The sequence below is a fragment of the Hermetia illucens genome, chromosome 4, assembly GCF_905115235.1.
Source record: "Hermetia illucens chromosome 4, iHerIll2.2.curated.20191125, whole genome shotgun sequence".
NCBI lineage: Eukaryota > Metazoa > Arthropoda > Insecta > Diptera > Stratiomyidae > Hermetia > Hermetia illucens.
Genome location: NC_051852.1, coordinates 98,936,394 through 98,952,923, shown reverse-complemented (window position 1 = coordinate 98,952,923; position 16,530 = coordinate 98,936,394). Strand labels below are relative to the sequence as shown.

Sequence of the window (16,530 nt, the reverse complement as noted above, 5' to 3'; positions counted from 1 at the left end):
GAATTGGGAAGAGCTAGGATACGGATAACATGACCAAATCGTCAGGTGAGTTCACTGCAAAGAAATAAGGTAATCTAGTGATAATTAGCAAATATCAACGGAACAAGGATGCAGTTTCATGGCATCTTATCGTGTACTGCTACCATCTGAAATCGGGCCGGCATCCATTTGGCCATTTGGCGCAATTTTTCGGCGGCTGGGAGTAGGCATGCACTACCAAACAAAAGCAAAGTTCGCTGGTGGGTGTGAATGATGATCCGTGGGGTGTCAGTTATAAACTGGTTATCCGAAAAATCTGAGTTTTGCGAAAATCCTTTTGACTTAATTCCTAAAAGATGGACCGCATCGTACAGGTGTTATTCCCTGTACATCCATAAAAGAATTGGGAGCGGCAGGCCTCTCTATGGAAAACAAGAAAGCGGCAGGACTTGGTGGTATCCCGGCAAAAGTATATACTCGTAAACTGCTGTTCCACATTTGGTTAAATTTACTACTGACGGGGGCATTCGCAGTCGCCTGAAAGGCGACATTTTCTCTTCCCGTTCAAAGGTGCCGAGGCTTGCGCTGATTAGCAAAACAGAAGGAGATCGTAGGCTGCCGTTTGTATATCGAACACGAAAGCATACCTTTGCACAATCAACAAGTGTTCAAAAAGCTCATCAGGGAGTAGATTTTGTTATTTCCGTAAGATGGAAAAACATGGTTGGCACGTTCAAAAATTTATTCTACGTGCCGGTCTACCTCATAAGAATCCGTATATATTCGCGTTTGAAATGATGGAGAGGCATAGTCTCCAAACAATCAGAGCGAAGTGGTACATTATAATCGACTCACCAGTCTAACGAAATATCCCAGACATGTTTATGTATCATAGGATTTCCGTTAGCGGATGTGTGTTGATCGCAGCAACTCAGGTACATCAGCGCGAAAAATCTATGTTAATGCTTGAAACGTCCTTAGGCGGAATATGCGCATAGAAAATGCTCCGTGGATTCCGCATCCTTATTACAGAATGCTACGATACTTCTGCAATCCTTCTTGCTTTTCGACAGGATAAACCTATATTTGTTTAGGAAAAGCTTAGTGTGTCTAGCAGCATTTAAGCTCTGCCACCTGTCATTATTGAAAGCTTTTTCGGATTTTTTTTTATAGTAGCTTTAGCCAATCCTACTGACATTCCAATCGCTGGCTCCAGTTCCTCTATGGGTGAAAACAAATATATGGTGATCCAAAAATCAGACGGCGCAACAAAAACTTGATTCAGTTCCTCCGATAATTCTTCCAATGCCCTGTGCCTCCCACGTCCCTTGTTTCCCCATATATCAAAACGAATGATTCTACGAGCTACTCTCATCGAATATATATATATACAAGAGCTACATTGCGCCGGATATCCTGCTCATGGCGCCAGTAATACCCAGACACACAGTTCTTGCAGTGAGACACATCGGCATAATTATTGCAATATCTATCCACATTGTCCGCCTCCAGAGTCCCCCCAGTTCGGATAGTAATGAGTTGATCAACATATTCCACAGAAGTGACGATAACACACTTCATGGGGGCAGCCTTTCGTTGCTTATGTTGTCAGGTAGCGATCGACTTCCATTTTATCAGACAGTAATCACTGCGTAAGCACGACATAGATCCACTTAATTAAAGTATCATCGACACCATGCTCTCTGGTGCATCGCAAAGTTTACGAAACCGCGTAAAGCTGAAGGCCGCCCACTAACATCCGGATCGCATACTCACTTTTCTGAGTTGTATCTTTTACTTCTGAAACGAAAGAGTAAAGGGGAGACTCAGAACTTCCCACGCTGGCAAGCATGTTGGTTTTCGTTTAGTTGGTGTAAAACGCGCGTTAGATTAGCGTCCTATCATGAATCTGACGCTCAACCAGTCTCTCAAAACAGGAGGAATGATGTTCACTTGATCTGTTTGAAGAACGGCTTTTCTTGGGAAAGCGAGTGAAGAGACAGATGAACTATGCGACTCATAGGCAAGTCCGATTTGTAGTTGAATCGAAAGCATGATGAGATTGACAATTTTCTTATCCCGCTTCTGAGTGGGCATGGAACTTTTCAGTCTTACTTGCACAAAAATTGGGAAGACACGATTCCCTGACTATGTATTCTGCAATAACGCATGATCACAAACATTTTTCTTGTAAAAGGTGGAATGGGATTTGTCAGCAACTTCATGCAGGCGCAGGGGAGGGGCAACGCTATGAGAGAAATGCTGAGGAGCAACAACAATCTTCATCAACGGCGCAACAACCGCTATCCGGTGTAAGCTTGACCTAATAGGGAATTCCAGACACCCCGGTTTTGCGCCAAGGTCAACCAATTCGGTATCTCTAAAAGCTGCCTGGCGTCCTGACCTACGCCTTCTACGTCTTCTTTTTCTACCTCTACTGCTCTGCGGCAAGTGCTCTCGGGGTGACCCACCCATTGGTCATCCTGAGAGAGCGGGTTCCATTGCTTGTCGTAGCCAGCAATGGAATTATCGCCCCTCCTTAATGTGTATCCATCCACTGCCATTTCCGCTTTCGGATCGATCGGGTGATGTACCCACGGATGAGGGGCCTGTATGCCAACCAAGTTTTTTATTTGGAATAGTATGACGTCAGCGGACCCCGACGGTACGTAGCAGACAGGTGGTCACGAAAACTTAGACCTTTCGGGTAACAGTGGGTGACAGAACTTCCCATGTGCTAATCCCATATAGCAACACAGTAATAACACTACTGCAGAACAGTCTAAATTTAATCTCGGCGTTGAAATAACTGCATTTTCAGATTTTAGACAAGGCTCATTAATGTAGATAGAGATTATCAGACTAAGAATCTTCGCTTTGTTGGTATCTATCGTCAGTCCAACTATAATGGTTTCTGTTTTCAAATCCAGAGTCATTTGGCCAAGATCCATGACTCGGTGATAGAGCAAACGGACGTCATTAGCGTAGTCAAGGTATTTGAGGAAAAGTGTCATAGTCCATTAATCCCGTCCACATCCTTTGGACAAGGTAGCACGAATAACGTCACCGATAACAAGAAGAAGTAATAGTTATTAGTATTTCCGGAGTGCCCCTCATGCATAGAGAACGTCTAATAAACGTTGACGCTATCGAAAGTTTTTTCGAAATCGAGGAAGATTCCAAAAAGATCCTTAGTGGGTTGATGTGGTCAATGCAGACGGATCCGGAATGGAAACCAGCCTGCTTTATGTCAATGATGCTTTCGAGATGTTCTTCGATGCGGATTATTTTAGTTATTATTCCATTGTCACACTCAGAACACACTCATGCCCTTCTTCAATTCTCCCCAGAAATCTCAAATTGTCAGGATTTCCGAGGGGAAGCATAGTGGTTCAAACGTTAAATCTAGCGCGAAAAAAGTCTTAACTTCGCAATTGTTGCAAGGAAACGTTTTAAATTTTGCACAAAGTTCAGTTTTAGAATCAGTCTGATTTCTGGAAAACAGTAATCCATTGACAAAGTGAGTGTGACCATTCTTTATGTATGAAATCTGGCGCGAAGAAAGTACGAATTAGGGGTTGTTTAGTACTTTTATTTTAAAAGGCAATGTACTTAGAACAAGCGTATGGAAAATCATTCAAATATACATCAAATACCTCTCCTGTTAGAAAAGCAGAAGAAAATTATTAAAAGTAATTACAAGTCGTTATTTAAGAGTGTCATCAGTATCACTGTACTATAGACTTTCCTTTTCTTGCATGCAGGAATCAGCTAGTGTGTTTGTAACTTATCTAAATATTATGTGAAAGTTCTGCCTGCAAAAAAGTTGATTTCCTTGAAAGAGAAGGCACTAAAGGATCCGACGATAATAGTAGCATATGAAGCAAATCTTTCATCGTCTTTGCACGTAAAATTTTTCGAATATGAAACTCTCTAAATTGGCTTCAAGGCTTCTTCTGACTGCACTGCAATGGGGAATGTAGATTCTGTATTACATCGGCTCCATGAATTAATATTTTGTGAACACTTGGAGGCATGTTGTACCATAGATACAGTTCCACAGTATGAAGTGTATAATTACAAGAAGCTGCAACATCGACAGCATAGCCAAAAACATGGTATTCAAAACGGTATCGAATCTCCAAATAAGACTCTCGTTGACTCCAGTTATATTTAAAGCTTACCTCGCTTGCTGCGTGCAGTATTTCTGTCGTTATAGCTTCCAATTTATGGTTTCGGAATCGTGACTATTGTCAACTATATTTTTTCCGTTTCCTTCATTTGAGGTTTCCATCGCAGTCCCATTTATACGGCATAACTAGTTCACGCTGCCTTGCTTGCTCTATAAATTCTTTTTGCACATGAAATATCATTGCACCGTTTAGTTGACTAAGCTTTATAAAGTGGCTTCCGCCAAAACATCAGTAATGAATATTGTGTTCGGATAGCATTTTTCCTTTGTTGCCAATATGCTATGATATGATATGCAAACATAAGCTATTTGTTGGGTGTGCTATTGACAAGGAAAGATACGGATGAAAGTTTGGCTCTTTCACTTTTTCTGCAAAGAAGGCCGAATTTTCAGAATTTTCCAAATTCCAGAGGAAGCTAATTACCCCATAGAGACATGCTTTGTTCTCAATGGGTCTTTCTCGGAATTATCCTACCGTTGGTGGATTCTCCTGTACAGCTCCTTCCTAGTAGCATTTCGGAAGTCCTCAGTCGCTTTGGTCGGATTCATCCCCGCGATGACACACACTGTCTAACCAGATACCGTCCTATATACGCTGCACATCCGCAGCGCGATTGGCCTTTATGCCAAACTTCTCTTTCCCCAGTTCACTGTGTTATTCAGTGCGCACGCCCAGACAGGAGCCGCGGATGGCAGGATGGATCTCACTATCACTATTAGGCATCATCTTTGTTAGGGATGAGCTATCCTTTGCTGACTTTTCACACGCATAGTCCTGGTGCCCCTTGAAGCTCAATTTAGTATCGGTCAGCACCCCAAGTATTTAATAATCGATTTTGAAATGACCTCGTGATTACCAACCCGGATTTTGTCAGTGTTGTTTTTCTTGCGATTTGTAATAAGGATCGCCTGCGTCTTACTCTTCGCCTGCTCCAGTTTCACCATTTGGAGCCATGCTTTGATGAAATGAATATTTTGACTTGCAAACAGTTCCGCATCCTGGTGGGGTTTCGCAACTATTACCACTGCCAGGTCGTCTGAAAAACCAACCAACGGTGCGGCTTTTGGCACGCGGAACATATTCCTGCGTCCCGTCGTTCGTTTCGTACAAAAGAAATCTCTCCGAAAGGTAACTCTCGATTATTCGAGCTAAGTAACCCGGGACATCCAGTTTAGCCATGGTGCCCTTAATTCGATTCCAGTTGGCTGCGTTAAAGGCATTTCTGATGTCCAGCGTCACCACCGCGCAGCACTTACCACTTTTATTTAACAATAGCGGACAAGTGTTTCGGACACAACATGTATCCTTTTTCAGTGCTGGTTTTGTAATTTTTAATTAATGTTGGCTTGTATCTGAAACACCTGTCTGCTGTCCTTAAATAAGATCTATAGTTAAACTGAAAACTTTCCTTTTAATAGTTTTACTTACTTACTGAAGTTCTGGCTTCTTTCTGGTCCTTTGGCAAATCCTTTTCGCTCGCAGACACGTTGCCCTCAACAGCGAGATTTTTTGGTTCCACCAGTAGTTTGGCTTTTGGGTATGCCTGTCGCCAGGTTTGTTAATTCCAGATCGGCTTTCACTTTCCGAAGGATATCGATGTAGGACATACCTCCTTTCTTGGAAATAATGATTATTTTTGGATGAATCTTCTTTTTCTCCTTCTACCGCTTTTTGCCGTTCACTTTTGTCCATTCTTCAGGTTTACGAGCTATAGGTTCTTCCCCTTTTGCAAAGTCGGAGCCGTAATCGAAGAACTACCCTTAACTTTCGGCGGTTCAGCTTTCTTGGGCGCAGAGCCTTTTTTCTTCTTGGCCGCTTTTTGGGCACCAAGGGATTCACTTATTCCATCCCTACTCCGTTTGCCCGTGTTCTCACCTATCTTATGTCTGGTGCTCAGAGGTGGCGGCGAGGAAGATGGGGCGGCAACCCTATCGGGCAAACCAAAACCAAGTGGCCGAGGAGAACCTCCATAGTGGTGGCACCGGGAGATGCTGTAATCACTTTGGTTTGCCGGCCGTGATTTAGTAGGCGAATGCTCCAAAGGTCTAATCAGGGCGATCAGACCCGAGTCTGCACGGGGACTCATCTGAAGTGGCAAATTGGTCACGAAACCTTACCAGGGATATACTGGTACCATGGGAACCGGGAAAGCCCCTGGTCTCACATACTTCGGGTGAACTCCTGTTGTATGTGAGGACAGCTCGGTTATTTGCGGTTGGCCCCCCTAGTGGGAGTTTCATGGTGGTTGTGGTTATGCTCAAGCGAGAAGAGACCTTCGGGCCTCGACGTGGTGTTGCGTATCAACACGGGTGCCGTACTCCATAGTTCGGTAGAGATTTAGGTAATTCTTGCATCCACCAGTAAGAATGCTAAGCCATGCACTTGGTATAGACGGGTACCGTTGTTGCTTGTCTCAGCGGGGCTCTGATTGTGGTCACAAAATCAATCCGTGTCTGAAGAGGACTGTAGGATTAAGTCTCACGACAGGTGCCTACGTAAAACACCATGGGCTTCATTATCTTATGTCTTTCGCGTGGCTTTGCCACATGACGTTTGCGAGTTATTCTCCTCCACTGACCTGATATAGGACAACTTAATGCCTCGTTTCAGAGTACTGATGCTTTGATGGATATTCCGCAACTCCTTGATGAACTCACAAAGTTAATTTAGGCGTTCTCCTAGTGAAAGGAACGGTCTTGCAGTTTGCCGCCTTCCACGTTCGTCTTTTACAGGATCAGTAATTATGTCGATTCGGAGACTATCCAAGTTCCTTTTCGAGTCCCGCGACGAATCCCAACTGCCTAGGTGTAATGTTGCCCTCGGTGATGACCTTCCAAGCTTTGAGCTCTTGAGAAAATGATCCGGTGTGGATCTCATTCTGCTTTATTAAGATTTCTTGTAGCATTAGATGCCAGAGTAGCCAAGTTTCTCACTACACTGGCGGTATGGCCGCTGGATATCGACGGCCGGCAGCTCGCTTGCCCACTCCCCAAAACCGCCGGGACTGTGTTTCCGACGTCCTGCACCGTAAATAAACTACCTTTCTCGTCCTTCATATTTGGTTTGATTTTTGGTTGGCCTTCCCATGGCCAATTTTTATCTATGATCGTTCGCTCCCCATCTATCTGGCCTGTGCATAAACATGCCCATATACGAATATCTCCTGATATGTGCATGCACATGCCCATAACGCATCCAGGGGGTGTTCCCTTACCCGCACGAAGGGACGCACCAGACGGAAGATTTGGCAACTCCACACAGCTCCAGCTTACAGGGTGTGAACTCAACCTAACCCGGTCATTTTCGGGTGTTTGTTAACAAGTGATTGACAGTTTTATATCTATGAATGTATGTATATAATACCTACGGAAATGAGAGGTAATAAATACTATTTTCTGCTAAACTGAGGATTTGGAGACTTAAATGATAATCAATGTAAAACAAGTCAGAATACCGAAAGCTGGACCCTTCGGTTTTGTGTTCATCTTGTGTGAGAAATGCTTTATTCATGTTTGCCCATTCGCATAAACCTCCAATTCAAAATATTCCTTGGTATACATATGTATTTCCAAACTCCAACTCCACTGTTCACATGAGTTCACTTTATATGATGATGCCGACATACATGATGGGTCATACATGGAGTGCGATAAATTCACATGAAATGCACAATTTTGATCTTCTATAACTTTGTTAATAATAGTTGGATTTTTGTTAAATTTTCCAAAATTATGCACTTTGTTGTTACTTATAACTGTGCCAGTTTGCACCATCTTAAAGAGGGTAAATTTCTAAAATATTACACTATTATTAACTTTATTTAAGCAGATATGGGAATGGAATGTATTTTGGGGCCTAGATTTCGTATGGATGCACCATTGTGATTTTTTTTTCAGATCTTTTCGGTCAGATAGGTTCTGAGAACGAAACATGTTACACTTTTGGGCACTTTCGAAAAGTACTAATTGAGCTCTTTCATTTGATACCCCACGCGACCATATTCTGTAAAAAAATTTTACACCCCCCTCTCATACGTACACTGCGTTGTTTTACCAGATACACCGACTTTTTTGGCTAAAGCGTCCTAGACGGAGTTCATAACTGAAAATGGCTGAAAATTAAATACATGTGGTTACGTATTTTAAAGTTTGTTGATTGTTTCTTATGCAGACGTACAAAACTGTCCATACGTTCGGGTACCTTCTCTGGGTGCAATTTGGCAACACTAGTCGCGCTTCTTTCAATTGTTAAAGTCGTAAATTAAATACTCCAACATAACGAAAGATGGATATTTTTAGGAAGGCAAAGACAATGCCATTATTTTCATTTGCATTTGCCGGTTTGCGGCATCTGCTTTACGATAGTTACTTTTTAAAATGAGGGAACGTGCAGCGAAATTTTACTTTTTTTCTTTTCATCGACTTGATTGTGGTAGCGTTGAACCTACATACTCGTACGAATGTTTGTACGTTAGTGGTACAATGGCTTACACTACGTATGGAGCCGATTACTATCTTCAATTGAGTAAGAAGATTTCTCGGTTTACAGTTACAAGCCATGAATACATTCAGTAGAATATCAACTTTACTTCCTATTTCATGGTTGAAGTGATATGGAAACCAAGCAAGCGATTTTACAGAATGTGAAAGGAATCATATGTGGTATATGATGGAATATGAAGATAGAGTCGAGGAATTGGTGTAAATTTATCTTTAAGTTATACCTGGACGAACGTATGTCGTCTATTTAGAAGAATGTCTCTACCCTCTATATATTTGTTTCCTTCTAGGAATCCTATTTCAACTATTTGTTTGGTGCAAAGGAGCCTGGCTGTTATGGAGCCATCAACGTGAGAACCGGTCACTCTACCCTTTTTGTGCCTCACTTGCCTGAAGAATATGCCATTTGGATGGGACGTCTGCATACTTTACAAGACTTCAAGGACAAGTATGAAGTGGATGAAGTCGTTTATGCTGATGAGGTTTGTATTTTTTCAAATCCAGCACTAGCAGATAGGGTAGGCAAGTTCTTGTTCACGTTAATGTCCATAGCTGCTCACTTGAATTAACAGCTTCCAACCTTGAATCCTAAAGCAACATTAATGCAGTTCTTACTGGTTTCCATACTAATATTTTCACACAAACGTATCTTTACTTTTCTAGATTGCAAAATACTTTGAAAAGGCAAACCCATCAGTGCTCCTGACTTTGGTGAGTATTAAACATGCGTTATTTGCTTTGATATTGTCATAAATATTTTGATTGCGAACATGCTCCGTTGACATTGCGTTGCCTTTCAAAGCCCCATTAAGTAATAGAATGACGTACTTAAATAATATTGTAGGTCAATGTAAAGGCATCATTCCGACGAAATATTTACACTCAGCTTTCTTGTCTATTTTGTACATACATACATGCATATACACACATCATTAATATGTCAATTTTGTTAGTTATTATTAAATAAAATAACCTTGAAACGCGGTTACTATTCATATTTGTAACCATAAAAGCATCTAGATATAGAGGCGTATCTAGAGTGGTGTGTGCCGCTGCTTGTCGCATTGGATTGTGTTTGTTTACGTACTACGTGATGGAAAAAGCTGTTAGATTCTATTTATGGGAAGATGGAAAATTTCAAAAGAGAAATGCGTACGTAAAACCTAAACATAAACAGTAACATTTCGCTTAGACAAGTTTCTATTTGAGAGCCATCATAAACGCTCACTGTAACACTTATGGAAATTTCTTATAGAATTGTGAAGTCATTTTGGACCTTTACATACGAATGTTCCATTTCCAGGAGTATCTTAAATTATGCTGAATCACCAGATAATTATATCTGCACTATACAATAGTCGTGTGTCACTTTGGACTGTGGAACTTTACACAGTTTAATCTACTTCTATTATTTGAGGTGCAATAATTCTTGCTAACAGGTGATGAGATAGTGATGAACCTCTTGGTTTATACCGCTGTTCCGGTGGAATTGACGTAACTGCCAAATTCATTGAAAATGAGCTATTGTCGTCACTCGGGCCAAAAACGTTACCTCATTTGGGTACTGGCTTAAAGTAGATTAGATTGGCTATATATAACTGTCATCTTAAATCAGCAACTTTATTATGGTTTATTCAATAAGGCAATCAATGAAATAGTTGGTTATTTGGTCCCCCCAGAAAATTAAAGTTTGCTGTTATTCTCTTGTAAAGTACGTTTATTCGGAAATGGGTGCTTTTCACATTCAATACTTTGAAAAAGAACTAGTTTTTCCTTTTCATGTGAATATAAATCGACTAGGAAGTTGCTAGACATGGAAGAAACGAACAAGTGGTTTGTGAAACTCTAGTGTCCGTCAAATTTTTGAAGGTTTTATTGGTTTTGAAGGTTTTGTTTGCAAGACATATTAAAGTCGGTTCAATGTCTGTTTGTCTGTCTGTCTGTCTGTCACAGGAACTTTTCTCAGAAACTGCTAAATCGATTGACACGAAATTTGGTGAGAAGGTGGGACCTGTAGACCCCCAGACATGCAGTGAGTGATGTCCTTCTACGTTGAGATTTAGGGGGGGGCATGCATGTAAAAGGGAGGTGTAAAAATATAGTCATGTGGGGTATCAAATGAAAGGTCTTAATTAGTACTTTTCGAAGCCGGCCTTAGTTTTCAGATTTGTTAAAAAGGCGGGGAGTGGGAGGGGTGGAAAGTGATGATTTCTTTAACGGACCCATTCTCAGAAACTACCCAACCGAAAAATCTGAAAAAAATCATGAAGCTGCTTCTATAGAGTGCCCAGGCCTCAAAATACTCTCCATATTGATATCTGTTAAAATTAAGTTAATAATAGTATATTATCATATTTTGGGAAAATTGAGTAAAACCCCCTTTAAGTTGATCTCAGAGTTATAAAATTGGCAGTAGTATAAAATATAATATGAAGCATATTATCTCCAAGTTTGTTCAAAATCATACTATTAGTAACAAAGTTACAGTTACAGTAAAGTTGTCTTTACCGTGTAAATTTACAACCCGTAGAAGAAGAAGAAGCAAACAAAATCTTGCATACCTGAAGCACCCAGCTTCCGGTTTCCCGACTTGTTTATCTAGTAAAATCATCTTTAACTCTTATAGTCTTTCATCCGGACATCTCGCAACACATTATCCTACGGGATTGGTTTAGCTCTAATTACCTTCGCCTATTTATTTTTTTATATTTCGCCTATACATTATATCCCAGCTCTTTTGACATCCAAACATTTTCCCAAGTAGGATTCCCGATGGTACCGACATTCCCAATGCCTTGGGAATTCATTTCCTCAGTCGATCTGGAAGCATGTGAGCGATTGCTTAAGAATACCCTCAAAGGCTTCCCTGCTTGTCGTAACGCGCGACTAAAAGAGAGAGGAATTTGTGGGCTAGTAATCGCAGATGTTGTAAGTTTATTCCTATTGAAATGTCAACAACGCCTCGGGTGGGGATTGATCTCATGGCTACGAAATTTGGCTATTGAAAACGAACTATGATTGGTTTCTGAAGTGTACGCACGCTCCTCAACAACAGTAGCGTGGATCCTCAAAATGCTCGCTTTTTCGAACTTGAGCGGAAATTCTAACGATCTAAGCTTCTTCCCTCTTCTTCCCTTTGCGACATTTTACTTTTGCACTCTGCAAAGCCAAATGGTAGCAGACGCGAATCCAGTATCAGGTTGTTTTGTGATGGCTACCGTAAGGCGCGTTCTAACGGCTATGCATTTCTGGAAATTCCACCGCCTCGTTATTGGTGAGATATTGTTTGAGCGCAGAGCCTGCCATAATGTCAGTTGGGCTTCAACTAGATTTAGGATGTGCGTAACAAGGGAGATACTGATACCAGCCTCGAAAGGGATCACCTTACATTTCCTTGCGTGTTGCATCAGCCAATTTACGCAAGGTTGGAGAGCTGCGACCCCTGAGTTTATCATCGACCGCTTGTAGGACCCAACTGCCGCTCGGCAGTAGGAGAGCTATCTTGCTGTTCGGACGGCAGATATACTGAGTAGCCTGCCTGAGAATATCGATGAGCATTGAACCACCGCCGCCAAAAATTCTCTTTTCGCAGGTGCTACGCAGAAGGTCAGCCGCGTCCCGAAGCGAAGTCCTAAGATGGTGGAATTCCGATATGGAGCAAAATGCCCCAATTCAGCGTAGTTTATGCCGTGGCAAGAGAGACTTTGCTATTGCGGTGGTCAGGGAAGCAGAATATGCCGCCGAACGTAATGATTTCCGATCGTCGGAAATCCTTCTATGGTCATGTGAAGGACGTCAACGACCGACACCTCATCCACAATGACGTACAAGTGAAAAGGTGGAAAGAATACTTCATCATGGTTCTTAACCGTGGATAAAATGGCTAGTCAATGCAAAATGCGCATACGGACTCTTCCTCCAAACAAGAGAAATCGTTTTGGCCATCAATGCACTCAAACGGAGTAAAGCCGCTGGGCTTGATGGTCTCCCCGCAGAGTTGATATTCGCAGCACCTGCAGTTATTGCAGACCTGCTACTTCCACTCATACGGAAATCTTAGAAATTCTAAAGAGTGGAAGAAAGGGATGATCATTAAGGTTCCAAAAGAGGGCGCCCGTTTTGATTGTTTCAATAGACTTTCCGCCTTATTTTCAGTAATGGCGGAAATCATTTCTATCTCTGAAACTATCAAAACTATGAAAAATCGTTTTTGATTAAAAAACTAAATTTCCTAAACTGTTAAAATTTCAAATTTCAACGAAATTCAAACACATTGAGAAGCCCGCGCCACTGTGTGTGACGTCATAAGCCGCGGCAAGAAATTTCAGGAGACCGACAACTGGCAGTTACTCATTAATACCGCAAATTGCGAAAATTAATTTCGCCCATGAAACGTCAAGAAGAACGGGGAGCGGGGTTTTGTGTCTTCCTGCACAAGTAATTTCGTAAAAACCCCTCTGAAAGCTTTTTTATTGTCCCAAAAAGAAATATTTCTAAGAAGTGGATTGCCATTACTCGACTAAATTCAGTTTCTCTGGAGTCATGTTTAAATTTTGAGGATCATTTCAATATGAGTTAGGGGGGTTTCTGCGTCCTACCGGCCGTCGCAAAGATAATAGCTAAAATAATCTTCGAAAGCATCAAGGAACATTTTGAAAACTTGATCGGCATAGAGTAGGCTAGTTTTCGCTCCGGATTCGCCTGCATTGACCACATCAACACCCTCCGGATCATTTTGGAACAGAGCGCGATGCTTAGATCTTCGTTTTACCTTCCCTTCATCGATTTCCAGAAACCTTTCTATAACATGATCATGTCCGCAGTGCTCTAGGCCAGCACCTAGCTATGTTGTATCAACGGAGTACGCTGTCTTGACACTATCTCAAACGAAGAACTTGAGTGGCGCACAGGCTTATCACCCTTGGGCATTGTGATCGGAAGGTGGAAGTGGCAGTAACTTCATACATTAAGGAAGGGAGGCAATTGCATTGCGGACTACGGGATGCAGTAGAATCCATTCGCACAACGTGGCCGACGAATGGGCCGACAGGAAACGCTGCTTGTAGTTCGCCGCTTCAAGGATTCTGATTTGCTGATTTTGAAGTAATGACGTGATTTCTCATTTTGAGCAGAAATTTCCGTATGATGCTTCCTGATAAGCACCACCTCTGTTTTGTCCTTCCAGAGTGCAAGCACTACATTTTTCAGCAATGATTCATAACAATCATTGCACCGAATGCATGCAACTCAACATCCTTAAGGTCTTTTGTAATTACAGTCACCGCTACATCATCGATGTACTTAATATTCAACCGAGGCAGTAACTGGAGCATTGACGATATTATTATCAATGATGTTATAAAATCGTGGTATCAGTACGAAGCCATGTGGAACATCCGCGGAGAGAATGTAGTCCCTGGCCCATCAGCTCTATCATACCAATGCCATTCTTTTAGATAGCCGTCGATGAGCTTAGTCAAGTTACCGGGCAACCTGCTGCTGCCACAGACCTCATTAGGTTCTAATTGTCTGAGTTGTGAAATATTTGCCAGTATTATTCTTTCTGCGTATTGCATTTTCAGCCACGAATAGCATTGGTTAACTGAGAGAAGAAGAGCTTTGGTTGACTATTTGCAGCTGCTGATTCTTCTTCTTCAGTCTTTATTTCGATCCGAAGCGGAATCGGCTCATCTTGATCGGTTCATTTTGCTAGGTCAAAGGCCTTCAAATCGCTATCCAGCGTATGATGCCACCGTTCTTTCGGCCGGCTTTATGGTCGTTTCCCATGAATATTCATGTTCAAACTAATCTTGCCAAGTGAATTCTCGTGCGTGAATTACATGACCGTACCATCGAAGATGCCTCTCTCGCAATTTTTCCACCATCTGTGCAACCCGATATCGCGGATATCTTCATTTTGCATCTGATCTTGACGTGTTGCGCCACTCGCGCAATATCTTTGTCTTCAATACCGTAAGACGCCCTTCATTGTTTTTTTTATAGGCGGCCAAGACTTAGAACAGGACACTGCGCCAAATTTTAGATTTAAGGTGTTCGCTGATACGTCAATCACAAAAGAACGCCAGTTGTGGAACGCCACTTCATCCAAGTTCGGCTGATGCGTAATGCAATTTCATAACGAAGTTCACCATTGACTGATAGCATTGATCACAGGTATTTAAATCACTTAATTCTGAACAGGTACCCGTCATTGACAGTGAAAGTAAGTGCCTGTTTCTTTGGGATAGGTCGTAAAATCTCTGTTTTATTTAGATTCAATCTGAGACTGTGAGGCAATCATCTTGCTTTCGAACAAGCTACTCGAAATGAGCTTTGCTATTAGGCACTAGGGAAACATAATCTATATAAAACAGTGTATAGTTGCATGTTCCGTGTGACAGTGTTCGTAACAAGAACAGAGAGGAATGGTGTTACGGCGCTTCCTAAATGAACCCCAATAGAGGCACGAAGTGGTCATGATATGCCCGTCACACTTCGCATTTTAGTTTTCTGATAATTGGAAGAATAATTGAACCCAGCGCACGAGTTTCTCTGGCACTAGGTGTTGCCAGGGAATACCAGATGCTTTCGTGTGGCATACGGTCAAACGCCTTCTCTTGATCCAGAAAGACTCACCTCCTTCTTTGATTACCGAGTTGTTCTGAAGCATATGCCTTGCGTTAGCAACGCAGCTTATTAACTAGCGAGCCTTCATTGCTGCACTCGTAGACGTCAGGTGTTGCATTTCTTTTTTATGAAGCCGATCAGTCGTGAACTATGTAAGCCGGGGAGATGTACACATTCTCCCTTCTCGCTTGCTTTAGTTTCACCATAGCTAGGTCATGCTCTAGGTCTCCCCCGATCAATGTGCTGTGGAATAAACTGTAATATTTGGTTCGGAGTCCTTTAATGTTTCGGCTTCATCTAATTTAGGATCCCTGCAATGCAATGCAATGGTAGGAAGATCGGCAGATTAGCTGGGGCGCACTTCGAGTCTAGCAAATTTATCCGCGCTGACCTCCCCCTGGCTGGTCCGGCCACTATGGTAAGGTTTTTACGTGGAACTTAAGGTGCCCAAGGTATTTAGAATCCACATAATAGAGGCATATGCTCTTCTTCCCTGATTTACGTGCATTGTTAGCACCTTTTCCAGTTTAGGAAAGAAGGTCCCCGGGCTGTTGTTTCGGTTCATCCCAAGCTAGATCCACCTCGTCCTAAAACATGACCAGTAAGCAGACAAATCCTCGTCGTTTTGATGAACCTACTCCGAGCCCGGCTTCTGACACTCCTGATCCGTTCGAAAATAGTTTCTTGTGGACACCATAGAGACGTCGTGTCAGAACTTGCTGCATGCTACATTTCTTGGGGATTACCTGCAAAAAGATAGTGGACTTCCCGTAAGTCGGTAATATTTTCTTTAGGTAATACTCGTCAGTAACAGTACAATTTTCGGCAATAATTGTAAACTCGAATTTATATACTATATTTAGGTGACTTGTTGAGGATTTTCAATTCAGTCCTCCCTTCTTCTTTTACTTTTTCCTTCTTTTCTCCTTCACTTTTGTATGAAAATTGTCGATGTTTACTTTTCTAGATTACTGTGGGCACAATAGTACTAGACAAGTCGGGAAATTGGAAGCTAGAGGCTTCAGGTATGGAAGGTGTTGTGTATTTCTTTTATAAAGAGAGTAAGCAGAGTAAGCAAGTAATATATGCATACATTATGTGAGAAAATCCACATTCAGTATTGAATTTGCAAAGAAGCGACAACTTTGACCTATTGTAACTTTGTTAGTACTAGTGCGATTTCCACTAAATTTGGTAGGATCATGCTCTATGTTATACCCTACATTTCGTGG

General features: G+C 41.9%; 1 protein-coding gene across 2 annotated transcripts in view; it reads left to right on the top strand.

Moving 5' to 3' along the window:
* LOC119653373 (xaa-Pro dipeptidase) overlaps positions 1–16,530 on the top strand; it is a 370,526-nt gene that overhangs the window by 203,168 nt on the left and 150,828 nt on the right. For both annotated transcript variants that reach the window (XM_038057917.1, XM_038057916.1), the window contains 2 exons: positions 8,962–9,153; positions 9,335–9,382. In XM_038057917.1, coding sequence (XP_037913845.1) covers positions 8,962–9,153; positions 9,335–9,382 — 240 coding nt within the window. The remainder of the gene's footprint in view (positions 1–8,961; positions 9,154–9,334; positions 9,383–16,530) is intronic.